General features: G+C 34.5%; 1 protein-coding gene across 1 annotated transcript in view; it reads right to left on the bottom strand.

The window, feature by feature from the left end:
- LOC117328394 (neuropilin-1-like) overlaps positions 1 to 13,827 on the bottom strand; it is a 73,854-nt gene extending 60,027 nt beyond the window's left edge. Inside the window, exons 1-2 of the mRNA XM_033885923.1 lie at positions 13,596 to 13,827; positions 8,398 to 8,620 (exon numbers count right to left, since the gene is read on the bottom strand). Coding sequence (XP_033741814.1) covers positions 8,398 to 8,620; positions 13,596 to 13,827 — 455 coding nt within the window. The remainder of the gene's footprint in view (positions 1 to 8,397; positions 8,621 to 13,595) is intronic.
- Between the last annotated feature and the right edge of the window lie 732 nt (positions 13,828 to 14,559).

The raw sequence follows: 14,559 nt of genomic DNA, 5'->3' as shown, positions 1-14,559 counted from the left end.
TCTTTTTTGATGGATGGAATATTTGGGAGTTGATATTGGAAAAAATGTGTATTGATTGATTTTTGGATTGTTAACGTGTTCATTAGTGAACTGAATTTGCAGCATAAAAATTGTGATAAAAAATCCAACCTTGTTTGAAAATTGATTTTCCCTGTTGCCGGGGAGCAGGAAAGATCAATGTGTTACTGTGTATAGAGTGCCGATTCATATGATACTGATTCAAATTTAATTTAGAGGAAACATATGCAAATTGAATCTTAAAGTGAAAAAGAAAATGAAATAAAACTAGTTCCTTTATACTGAAGCAAATCATATTGGTGTCCTTGATGTCTGAAATCAATGACATGAAACTAATGTGGAAAAAAACTCAATTGATCATAGCCAAGAACAGCTAGAATCACCTTCTGGTTGGAGGTACAGAAACATGTAAGTCCAAACAACCTGATAGGTAACCATAGCAACACAAACTCACCTAATGGAGCATTGAACCAACGGGACACATACTGGAGCTAAGACATCCTGGTAACCATAGCTACCAAAGATTACCTACCACAGAAACCTAGTTGGGATGAGGTAACCATAGCAACCTAATCTTAACTTTCATATAAACCTGGAAAGGATGAGGTCATCTTGTATGTCAGGACACACCCTTGTAACCACAGCAACTTTATCTTAACTATCATAGAAACTTTGTGAGTTAAAGTAACATGGTTATAACCAGGACTAAACCTAAAGTAACAACACCAGGTTAACCATGACTTAACCTAAAGTAACCATACCAGGTTAACCATGACTTAACCCGAAGTAACCATACCAGGTTAACCAGGACTTAACCTGAAGTAACCATACCAGGTCAACCATGACTTAACCCGAAGTAACCATACCAGGTTAACCATGACTTAACCCGAAGTAACCATACCAGGTTAACCAGGACTTAACCTGAAGTAACCATACCAGGTCAACCATGACTTAACCCGAAGTAACCATACCAGGTTAACCAGGACTTAACCTGAAGTAACCATACCTGGTTAACCAGGACTTAACCTGAAGTAACCATACCAGGTCAACCATGACTTAACCCGAAGTAACCATACCAGGTTAACCATGACTTAACCCGAAGTAACCATACCAGGTTAACCAGGACTTAACCTGAAGTAACCATACCAGGTCAACCATGACTTAACCTGAAGTAACCATACCAGGTTAACCAGGACTTAACCCGAAGTAACCATACCAGGTTAACCAGGACTTAACCTGAAGTAACCATACCAGGTTGACCAGAACTTAACCTAAAGTAACCATACCAGAAATATGAAGTGGGATGAGGTATGTTATTAGGTAAGTCAAATTAACACAGCCATATCAACTAACCACGCCTAACAGAAATAAAAGGGAGACAAGTTGGTCAGGACTAATTTAACAAAACTGACAGCAACTGATCACACCTCTCTTTAAGATTTAATGAGAACTCTTGTTATGAGGATGCTGCCATGCAGGATTGAATATCTCACTTTTTTTTTCAATTTTGCTTCCCTGTTCATTTTTTAATTGAAGTTTAAGATGTTATACATTAATCTTAGCTTTTACAGCTGATGGGGTCCACGTGTACCATCTCCACTGTCTTATAATCACCTCTTAGACCTCACAGGGCAATGTATCTGTCTAGCAACAAACCACCATCTATATGAGTCTTTCCTAGTGTCTGATTAATAACAGAATCCCAGATTAAAATTCCCTTCTATCCTCCCTCTAATTCCCTTCTATCCTCCCTCTAATTCCCTTCTATCCTCCCTCTAATTCCTTTCTATCCTCCCTCCAGATAAGACATATCTGCCCTCTCACTATACTTTATATTGTAACATACCCTTCATTAAAAAGTGGTCTTTTCATAATGACCAATCTCAGCCCAGTTAGATAACAGGTGACTTAGCAGCCTCTGTATCAGTTTTTAAGTTGGTTGTCTCCATCATTCCAGAGTTTTTAACTGTGCTATCTATCACCTCCACAACCACCACCCGCACTGACTTCTTGGTTGCCACTGGCTGAACCTTTTTGGGCACATTGCTTTACACTGACAAACACATGGCACCAGTTGTCCAGCATATTACTAGCTACCCACTTAAGGAAATTCTAGGTTCTGCCAGAAGCTAAACTTCTGAAGCTCACTAGACGCTTTCCCATGGACCAGAAGACTTGGGGATCTAGTGGCCAGCACACGGATAAATCTGCAACAGCAGTGTAATGTCCTTTCCAACTAGAGATAATGCTTGTACAAGTTGACTTCTGAAGTGTTACTTATTCTAGCCCCTCCAAGTCCCCTAAGATAAAAATAATTCAAGTTTATTGAGTACTGAGCCAATCTTCACTTTTATCCTACTCTATCCCATGCCTTGGCACACATGCATAACTTACACTAATTGAGTCAACTGTGGTCTAGAGTTTTTTAGCTGCTCTATCTCATGCCTAAGTGAGGTATGGCCAGCTGACACTCCTATATTATAACAAATTGTAAAAGGTTTGTTATCTGTTGTGTAAAGTTCTGAAAGTTGTTCAATTGCTTTTCTAAGTGAGAAAAACTCATCACCAAAACTAAAGAAAGAGAGCTGCACAATAATGCCTCCTCCATGTTAATATTTTGGAAGTTGTCCAATTGGATTTATTAGTACAACAGCTGGCACAAGCAAAATGTTTTTTATCCACCAACGCAAGACGTGCAGATCTCCATTTACCTATGACCTTGTAGTCATAGACACACTGACTTGTAGAACTCCATTGACCTATGACCTTGTAGTCAATAGACACACTGACTTGTAGAACTCCATTGACCTATGACCTTGTAGTCAATATAAACCTTGACTTGTAGAACTCCATTGACCTATGACCTTGTAGTCAATAGACACACTGACTTGTAGAACTCCATTGACCTATGACCTTGTAGTCAATAGACACACTGACTTGCAGATCTCCATTGACCTATGATCTTGTAGTCAATAAACACACTGACTTGTAGAACTCCATTGACCTATGACCTTGTAGTCAATAGACACACTGACTTGTAGAACTCCATTGACCTATGACCTTGTAGTCAATAGACACACTGACTTGTAGAACTCCATTGACCTATGACCTTGTAGTCAATAGACACACTGACTTGTAGAACTCCATTGACCTATGACCTTGTAGTCAATAGACACACTGACTTGTAGAACTCCATTGACCTATGACCTTGCAGTCAACAGACACATTGACTAGCAGAACTCTATTGACCTGTGACCTTGTAGTCAATAGACACCTTGACCTGTAGAACTCCATTGACCTATGACCTTGCAGTCAACAGACATATTGACTAGCAGAACTCTATTGACCTGTGACCTTGTAGTCAATAGACACCTTGACCTGCAGAACTCTATTGACCTGTGACCTTGTAGTCAATAGACACCTTGACCTGTAGAACTCCATTGACCTATGACCTTGTAGTCAATAGACAGACTGACCTGCAGAACTCCATTGGTAAATAGTTTTTATCCTCCAACTGTTACACCCCAAATACCATTGCTCTGGATTGAAAAGAAGCTATTTAAATGGAAAAGTTGTCACCAGATGGACCCCTCCGACTTTTTTATGATTCCTTTTTACAATATTAGGAAAAATGTTTTTGGTACCTTCAGCTACTAAACATCAAGAGGGTGACAAACATTTTATTTTGGAGTACATTCTTTTTTCAGTGTATGGCTTAACCTATATACATGTAGACTTATTATAAACAAGAGGCCCAATGGGCCTGTATCGCTCACCTGGCTCTACAGCAACTTTTTGTTGATTGAGGTCATTTCTAAAGATACTATGTTGATTACCTCTTTATTCAAATATCATTGTAAGCTAGTTTTATTCATATTGAAAATTTTCTAGTCCTTCATTCCAGCATTCTATTGGCCTAATATCAGGTCTTGGAGGCTCTTGGCTATCGTAAAATTATTGTTTACAGATTTAAGCCGATTTCACCCATGTGACCTTGAATGAAGGTCAAGGTCATTTATTTGAACAAACTTTGTAGCCCTTCACCCCAGCATGCTACAGGCCCAATATCAAGTCCCTGGGCCTCTTGGTTATTGAGAAGAAGTCGTTTGAAGATTATAGCCTATTTGACCCATGTGACCTTGAATGAAGGTCAAGGTCATTTATTTGAACAAACTTTGTAGCCCTTCACCCCAGCATGCTACAGGCCCAATAGCAAGTCCCTGGGCCTCTTGGTTATTGAGAAGAAGTCGTTTGAAGATTATAGCCTATTTGACCCATGTGACCTTGAATGAAGGCCAAGGTCATTTATTTGAACGAACTTTGTAGCCCTTCACCCCAGCATGTTACATGCCCAATATCAAGTCCCTGGGCCTTTTGGTTATTGAGAAGAAGTTGTTTGAATGAAAAAGTTGACGACGGCCGGACGACAGACGCCGCACCACGGCATAAGCTCACTTGCCCTTCGGGCAGGTGAGCTAATAATGTATTAATCTCTTGAGTCATACTTTAAATACCGGTCTGAATCAAGTACTTATCTCCGGTCTGAATCAAGTACTTATCTTCGGTCTGAATAGAGTACTTATCTTCGGTCTGAATAGAGTACTTATCTCCGGTCTGAATAGAGTATTTATCTCCAGTCTGAGTCAAGTACTTATCTCTGGTCTGAATAAAGTACTTATAATCTCTGGTCTGAATCAAGTACTTATAATCTCTGGTCTGAATCAAGTACTTATCTCCGGTCTGAATCAAGTACTTATCTTCGGTCTGAATAGAGTACTTATCTTCGGTCTGAATAGAGTACTTATCTCCGGTCTGAATAGAGTATTTATCTCCAGTCTGAGTCAAGTAATTATTTCTGGTCTGAATAAAGTACTTATAATCTCTGGTCTGAATCAAGTACTTATAATCTCTGGTCTGAATCAAGTACTTATCTCCGGTCTGAATAGAGTACTTATCTTCGGTCTGAATAGAGTACTTATCTCCGGTCTGAATAGAGTATTTATCTCCGGTCTGAATAGAGTATTTATCTCCAGTCTGAGTCAAGTACTTATCTCTGGTCTGAATCAAGTACTTATAATCTCTGGTCTGAATCAAGTACTTATAATCTCTGGTCTGAATCAAGTACTTATCTCCGGTCTGAATCAAGTACTTATCTCCGGTCTAAATCAAGTACTTATCTCCAGTCTAAATAAAGTACTTATCTCCGGTCTAAATAAAGTACTTATAATCTCTGGTCTGAATCAAGTACTTATCTCCGGTCTGAATCAAGTACTTATCTCCGGTCTAAATCAAGTACTTATAATCTCTGGTCTGAATCAAGTACTTATCTCCGGTCTGAATCAAGTACTTATCTCCGGTCTGAATCAAGTACTTATCTCCGGTCTAAATCAAGTACTTATAATCTCTGGTCTGAATCAAGTACTTATCTCCGGTCTGAATCAAGTACTTATCTCCGGTCTGAATCAAGTACTTATCTCCGGTCTGAATCAAGTACTTACCTCTGGTCTGAATCAAGCAATTATATAATTCATTTAAGATAAATCTGACATTCATTTTACAGTTTTTGAAGTTGACATTCCGCTTCACAAAATCTTAAATATTTTTATTTCTAAGACACTTAAATGAATTGAATTTGAAATTGAATTTATAACAAAAATTGTTACTGATTAAGGGATATAACTTTTTACTGTGACATTGACTTTTCATTATAAATGGATTCTGTTGTTTGGTTCTGAGTGACTTTGTAACATAATGACACAATGGAAGATTTATTAGTAACTTGACATTTGACCTTTGATCTGGCAATCTTTAATCATATGATAGTTGTATGATTTTCTATCAACTTTACTGCTGACATTACAAAATATTTTTATCAATAATTGTTAAAATTGCATTTTCAGTAATATTTACTGTGATTTTCAGCTGCAGCCTAACACACAGCAACATTTAAATGATTCAAGTTTGGGTAATATATCTTAACTTTAGCAGTAAGATTATAGATGTGAAAAGATTGCAATTGATATTTTATACAAATGTCACCTCTGACTTTCAGGTAAATTCTGTGAATGCAACTTAAATTCAGCAGTACATAGTCTCCCTGTAGATATTATTATCACTTTATGGTTTATGTTTCAACAAGAGATCTTTACAAACAAATTGTACTTATTTGACCTTTAACCTTCAGGTGAAGGTCATGAAATTACTGCATACATCTTGCCTGTTGGTGATAACTGTATTTTAAAGTTTCATCCAACAAAATAGGACATTGTGGATTAAGCATGATGCGCTATTATATTTCTTCACCAGAACATTTTGTGTTTTAATTGATATAACTATAAAATGTGCAATAAAAAGACATGTGAGAATTTCTTTTACCTCAAATATTACAAAATAAGTGTTGCATGATGAAAATATGTATAGTAGATCAGTATAATAATGAGTTGGCAGAAAACATTCTCAATATCTCCTTAATTATGATTAACAGAGTAAAACCGGAAAGAATGTCAGCCATTTTTTATTTCATTGATTCATTTCGAGATTCCCTGAAAACTGGAGATATACTTTTTATGTGAATAGATCCTATGAGTGTAAGTGGGTGAGATTTCAATCAGAACATTGTCAGTCGAGTTTTATGGCACTCCTTTGTGAAATAAGTCTGTAGTAACTTTTGTTTAATTATCTTGCTACTGTCCCAAGTTCTGTTTATGTCACCTACGAGCTACATAAATGACCACAACACTACTCCGTCCAGGCAATTAATATTTCAAGTATATCTGATCCCTTAAAACAATACTAAATGTTACTGTTTTAGAAAATTTATTTCTCCGCAAAGATATTCAAACAATTAAATCCAAACACAGCAGGTATATTGTACACTGTTCACGGTGATCTGACATTTCAAGTCAACAGATACCCTTCAGGGTGTGGAGAGACAGATGGAATAAAAGACAGAAGGACATGTACAGAGGTATCGACAGACACAATGCAAAACTATATACATGTATAGTTCTCCAAATACTCATGATGGATGAGCAAGCTGATGACCTACATATTACCCTCAGCTCCTTCATAATTGAGTAAATTTACCCAGCTCCATTATAAAAAATATGTACTGAAGCAGTTAAAGGGACACAACTCCAAGTAAAAAAAAACGCACAAAAAACCAGCATTAAAATGAAAAATATGTTACAAGTACACAACTACCCTGATCATGTTAAAATTGTCTGAGCCTACCTCCTCCTACATTACCCCTCCCTGGAACTTCAGGAATGATTAACCAGGTAAAATAGGTGGAGGAATCCATTCTTATAACTTACTCCCTCCACCAATTTTATAACTACATGTAAGTGAATATTTTTTATCAGGGAGCTGGATAAACCTTTTGTCTTTAGAACAGACAACCTGATTACATCGATTTCTCTAACTTCTTCCAGACACAAATCAATAACCTTGTGATTTGCAGTTATGATTTCCCATATCACAACAATTTGAAAATTTTCCTGTGAAGGTGACAGAAGAAATATAATGCTAAATGGCATAGAAATAGTTATGGTATAGTTCTGGGCATCGTTTCACAAAGCTTCGTAACTTACGAATGTTCGTAAATATTTACGAAAAACTTACGCAAAACTTACGAAGTTCGTAAGTGCGTTTCACAAAGGTGTTCGTAACTTTTTTCGTATCTTACGTCAAAATCGTACGTTCTCCCGGTAAAAATATACCACTCTCTAACTTGGAGGTAAAAAAGGACGACACTTCTGGGGTGAAAATTGTACGCCGGTCCTATTCCCGGGTCACGTACACAGACTATGAACTTTATTTTGTTCTATCAAAACAATCATATTATTGATAGAAGATCAATTTTTCTATAAAATTCCCATTCTTATTGTTTATCATGAGGTAAAACAAACAGTAACAACGCAATTTTCACAGATTTTGCTCAATGCCCATAGACATACATAATGTTCTTAAAAGACCATATGTTGGCACAGTCTGCGAATATGCGTACAATTAGTTTCATGACAATGTGTATTTTGCCGTCATCACTCCTCGACATTCAAAGCCCGGTTTCCACCTCGAAACAATCGCTCACAAGGCATAGTTTTTCTCTTGAGTACGACATCATTTTCTGTTCAAAAGGGCATGCTTGCACACGATTTTAAATTGTTTTCGTAAGTTACAACAGGGTTGATATGGCGTAAAGTTAAGCAAGGTTTTTGCGTAACTTACGAACGTTCGTAAGTTACGAAGTTTTTGTGAAACGCTTAGTAATTCGTAAATGTGACTTACGCAAATTTCGTAAATTACGAAGCTTTGTGAAACGATACCCTGGAAGTTAGGCATCATGAAGTAAGGACAGTATCATTTATGAATACTTACGGTAAATTTTCATTGTTGTAGAGCTGTATTGTCTGGAAATGTATCCGAACTTTTTCTCCCTCCTGTCCTAGGAACTGATAATGACATGTGGATGAGTGCGGGTAATTCTGCGGAAACCGTGGCGAAAAAAATTTGTTGTTGCCTATACTGTTACCAGGGTTACTAGGGCAGGTATAGGAACACTGGGTTCCTAGTTCTTTTTGGCATGAACTCACAAAGTCACCTGAAAAAGGAAACAAAATAATACAACACACCTAGCCAGGCTCAACTGTAGTTAACTTTATTTTCAAAAATAAAGATCCCTCCCCCCACCCTTTTCTATTTTTGAAAACCAAATAGTGTGCAATGTTTTTTGAGGATTAACTCCCCAGGGAACAGATTCCAGGTTGGACTACCAATGCAAGTTCAATATATTTTTTGCAATCTTTAAAAATTATTTAAATTAAGTATTTGACCTTTTACTCTTTAAGGCCCAGTCACCGTACTGGACCAGTGCAACACTTACCTGGTGCTTATCAAGATAATTGATATTCAAAGATGAAAAATTTTGTCAATTTTGACTTTTTCATTAATGCTCCATATGAATTATCAAGTAAAAATTAAAATAAATGAAATACATTGATCCTTATAGACTTTAAGGTGTTAAGACATCGTGAATATCCCTATTCCTAAACAAGCCATTAACAAAAGATATATACACTGTATCTATAAATGGTAAAGGTGACCTTGACCCCTGAACCCTAAAAGGTGAACACATTCATGGTATCCCCTAACATGAAGTTTGATCAAAATCTGTCATGAAATGAAAGGCGATGATTTTCTGTATAAAGTAACAGTGACCTTGACCTTGGCCTAGGAATCCTGAAAAGTGAAACTTTTCATTGGTACTCCTGTAAATATCTGCATATATTTTGATCAAAATTAAAGGTGAAGAGTGATAACAATGATAGACGCCACAGACAGGGTACCACTTTAAATGTTTCCTTTTCATCAAATGGAAGGGTCATATTTTGTTCTAAGTGAAATATTAGAGTATTACATAACCTTGTAAATTAATAAAGTCATTTTCTAAATTATGTACCATGTTTAGTCATTAAAAAGATACTTATATGTTCAAAATCAGTTATTAAAAAGATACTTATATGTTCAAAATCAGTCATTAAAAAAATACTTATATGTTCAAAATTAGTCATTAAAAAAATACTTATATGTTAAAAATCAGTCATTAAAAAAATACTTATATGTTCAAAATCAGTCATTAAAAAAATACTTATATGTTCAAAATTAGTCATAAAAAAGATACTTATATGTTCAAAATTAGGAAACTAACACTTCATGCATTATTGTAGCTGGGTACCATTTGATTAAGTCTATAATGCACAATCTAACATCATTTAAAACAAAAATTCATTTTGTATTTTATCCATAAGATAAAATGATAAAGGACACTTTGTCAAGATATTATGTAACATAGAATATCATATTAAAATCAAAATAGATTAAAATTACGACACTGATGGCAGCTAGAAGTTAAAAACATAATCAAAGGGAGACAACTCTTGCACTATACCACAGAAATTACAGGAACTTTGAAGCAAAGCATGATCAAAGATGGATAACTCTTCCCTTAGTTCAGCTAGTAATAAAGCCAATAAAAACTCTTGGGCACCACAAAACATGATCAAAGGGAACTAACTCTTGAACTAGTTTCGACATGGAAAACATTGGTATTGATTAGAAATTCTTTTCAGACTTTAAATCATGGGACGATTGCAGGAATTCAAATTTAAAATCCTACAACAGTCATTTGTACCTCCTTCAGATGGACTAATGTATCAAAATTTGCTCTTTTTTCTGGACCATCATCTGATTACAAAAAGGAAAATATAAATATGAAAAAAAAAAAAAAAAAAATATCAAGAAATTAATATACTGAAAAATATTTAGTTCTTAATTTAGGGTCCATTTAAATGGTTGGCATTAGTATTGACTGTTTTGATATAGATGGTAATAGTATATTTATTCTGAACTAACGCAAACTATACTGAAACACCAATGAAATTATAGTTGTGAATTTACCTTAGTTCCTTTATTTCAATGCACAAGTATTTTGCAGGAACCATTTTCTTCTCTTTAAAGAAAAACGGTTCCTGAAAATAAAATCTCTATTTCTGTAAAAATTTTAATCTAAACGGCCTCCGGGAGTTCTCAATTACTGCACAGAAACATCATTTCAAATACCAAAATTGGTGATAAAATGTTAGAATATATAGAGAATATTGAATGGTTTCACATGTCATATATTTCACGAGTATGACAGAATAACGATATATTCACGAGTGCGAAGCATGAGTGTAAATATCAAAATATTCTGTCATACGAGTGAAATATCACAGAAACCATTCAATTTTCTTTTTATTGCATTTTATATATTTAAAAACAATTAAAAACATCGAAACATTAATAGTGTCAAATATGAATCGGTTGCATAATTCATGATGTCATCTATTTGTGATGTTACTCCATGTCAACTTGATGGTGCCATCTTGAAAGGACTGACCATCGGAATTTAAGCGTTTTCTGTTGTTATTGGAGAATCTGTGCTTGAATAGCTAACGTCAAGTGAGTATTTTGTCAAAAACTAGTCTGAATATTTCAGAAATACAGCAAAATAACTAATTTATCTATCTTTGCTTTGATTGAAAAAATCGGCAAGTTTCAATGAGGTGAATACGAAGGTTCGCTCTGATTGAGACCTTTCGATTCTACCTCGACATTTAGGTCTTGAGGAGAAGATTTGACCCCTTTTGACCCTATCCTTCAGTGCTAGGGACCATAAAATTCACAATTCTGATTTATCTTTGGCGATGGAAGATTTCTGCAAAATTTCATTGAAATTGGTTCAGGGATTTCTGAGAAGTTGAAAAATGTAAATTGTTTATGCAGTAGACATAAACGGTGGACAGCGATGGACAAAGGTGATTAGAAGAGGTCATTTGAGACTTTTTCTCAGATGACAAAAAGTTACGTTGGATATAAATTAAAATAATGCATCTACTAGATATTCCAACCTCTAGGCCAGAATTCAAAACTAAGACTTAAAAATGAACTGGATATTCACAACCTCAAACTTCAATATAAATGAACAGGATATTCACAACCTCAAACTTAGATACTGAACTGCATATTCGCAACCTCTTTGCATGAAATTAAAACTGGAAAAAGTAAACAAACACAGTTTGGTGAGGATCACATGAGATTACCTAGTTATATTGCATCGGGATGGGAGGGGACAGCAGGGGATGGGACAGGAGGGGACGGGACAGGACGGGATGGGACAGGATGAGACGGGACAGGACGGACATGAGTAACACTATATACCCCCCTCCCCATCCCCCCATATGTGCGTGTTACATCAACTGTATTTAGTGTCACACCTGATTTACCCAGAGGAATCTAACATTAACTTAATTGGCACAGTTTATTTATGGATCTTTGGATCTTTTTAGACACAGGATAAGAATGGTACCTAATGTCACAACATAGGAAGGAATAAGAGGTGCACAAAGACACAAATGAATGCTTCAGGAGACACAAATTAATGTATGGTAAAGAAATCAACAAAACAAACAACAGTAATAGCATAAAATCAATTTCATATATATATTAATACTAGCCTTCAAATACTTATCAATCAATTTTTATATTTGAATTGTGACCTTAGCATTGTAATTTTAACCTTTACACTTCGACACATCTGTAAATTAATTTGTTTTGAGTAGTTAGAAATCAACAATAAACTTTCCACATGTACCAATATTTTATCTTCTATTCCATTTCTTCCCTACAATGCACTTTTTAAAAAAAATTTTTAGCACCAAGCGTTTTTATTATAGTACTAGAAAACTATAAAACTGACAAAATGACTAAAGTTCAATTAAAATCAAACATTTAATACTACAGAAAAAGATAAAAGAGAAACTAATAATAAATATGTATACATGTATATAAAAAAGGATGTAATAGGGAAAGTTTATTTTACAATGGATATTGCAGTAAAATATGAAAAAAATCCTTTAAATTTGAAAGACAGTGGAGCAACAATTACATTTACTGATTGACAATACAGAAAATTTCAGATTGCATTCACTGAACTAATGAAGATTTCTTACATGTGTTAAATCTCAAGAAAAGGCAAATGTTTATCATGTTTTTTCTTGAAAAAAAAGGGAAAGATTGCAAAATGTGCAAAAGTATATCACACATATATAGTTAAGTGATAAATTTAAATACAATAGACGTAGAATTGAAGATGACTAAAGAGAACGGTGTATATATTCTAGAGTTATTAGTATAATTAGAAGACAGTTGTAGAGAGCTGCTGAGTAGTAATGGTTACGGAGAATCAGCAGAGCACAAGTGTATAAATATATCAAAGTTTTGCTAGAAAAATTTAAATATCACACCATGTAAAGTATAATAAACAAGTTCTCTGATATCTAACCTGTGGATCTGGGAGTTAAAAGTACACCCGGAGGTAACTTTATGAAAGGCAAATTCACTGAAACTACAAAGGAAAAACAAAAACAGAACATGTATGTTGGAATGGATATTTTTTACTGAAAAAATGAAATAAAAAAAAAAATTGAAAAAAAGAGAATGATATATATAATAATAATTTAATGCCTTACATCAATAATAATTTATGCCTTAAATTAATAATAATTAATGCCTTAAATTAATGATAATTTAATGCCTTATATTAATAATAATTAATGCCTTAAATTAATGATTTAATGACTTACATTGATAATAATTTAATGCCTAATATCAAAATTAAAGTATCAATACCATGTGATAACATTTATTTTGAACAATGGAATAAGAACATTTAACAATGTAATTGATTGTGATATATTCTTCTAGCTTTAAAACTAAATATTTCCTCTTCATCATTTGGTCACAATCTATTAGGAGTTACTTCCCTTGTATCACTCAAAGCTTCAAAGAAATTAAACCCATTTCGACAGTTATATTTTTAGTTTCTGAAGTAAATCATTTTTACTTGAATTTCTTGGATGATTTGGTAATTATTAATCACAAAACGGAAAACAAAGAAAATATTGCAAAGCCTTCAATAACAATGGCAACCAGGGTGGGAATAATCACGGCAATAAGAAAAGGCAATATTTACTTACGTGCATCTAAAAATTTGAATATTCCTTTAAATCCTGTAAAAGTTAAATTTTTCGTAGGATCAGAATGGAACTCGAGGACGAGACTGCGACCCCGTGAGTAGTATGTCTTCTGATTTAAGGTTGAGATGTTGCCACAGAGTTCGATGTCGTAGTCACTGTTTTCGTTGACCTCACCCCGCTCCAGGTTCAGAAAGAGGTGAAGATAATCACTACATCTAGGGAAAAAATACATACTCATATACAATTTGTTGTTTTATATGTTAACCCTTATTTTAAAAACATCCCATGGTAGGATTATAATGCATGGACAGCGAACGGTAAAAGTAAGACTTGGTTATTTTTTTCTATACTAATTGCCCATTCCACACAGATCTTCTAGAATGTTTATCAAAAGGACACAAGAATTTTTTTTCTTAAAACATATCAAAACAGTTGATTTATTTTTGTGCTGAAATCTTTACTTTGCTCTAATGCAATCTATAACTAAGCTAGAACTGTTTTATATAACACCATCTATAACTAAGCTAGAACTGTTTTATATAACGCCATCTATAACTAAGCTAGAACTGTTTTATATAACGCCATCTATAACCAAGCTAGAACTGTTTTATATAACGCCATCTATAACTAAGCCAGAACTGTTTTATATAACGCCATCTATAACTAAGCTAGAAGTGTTTTATATAACGCCATCTATAACTGAGCTAGAACTGTTTTATATAACGCCATCTATAACTAAGCCAGAACTGTTTTATATAACGCCATCTATAACTAAGCTAGAACTGTTTTATATAACGCCATCTATAACTAAGCCAGAACTGTTTTATATAACGCCATCTATAACTAAGCTAGAACTGTTTTATATAACGCCATCTATAACTAAGCTAGAACTGTTTTATATAACGCCATCTATAACTAAGCTAGAACTGTTTTATAAAGGGGTAAACTTTAACATGTTTTATTT

The sequence above is a fragment of the Pecten maximus genome, chromosome 5, assembly GCF_902652985.1.
Source record: "Pecten maximus chromosome 5, xPecMax1.1, whole genome shotgun sequence".
NCBI classification, from domain to species: Eukaryota; Metazoa; Mollusca; class Bivalvia; order Pectinida; family Pectinidae; genus Pecten; species Pecten maximus.
The sequence above is the reverse complement of the archived record's forward strand: the minus strand, read 5'-3'. Positions and strand labels throughout refer to the sequence as shown.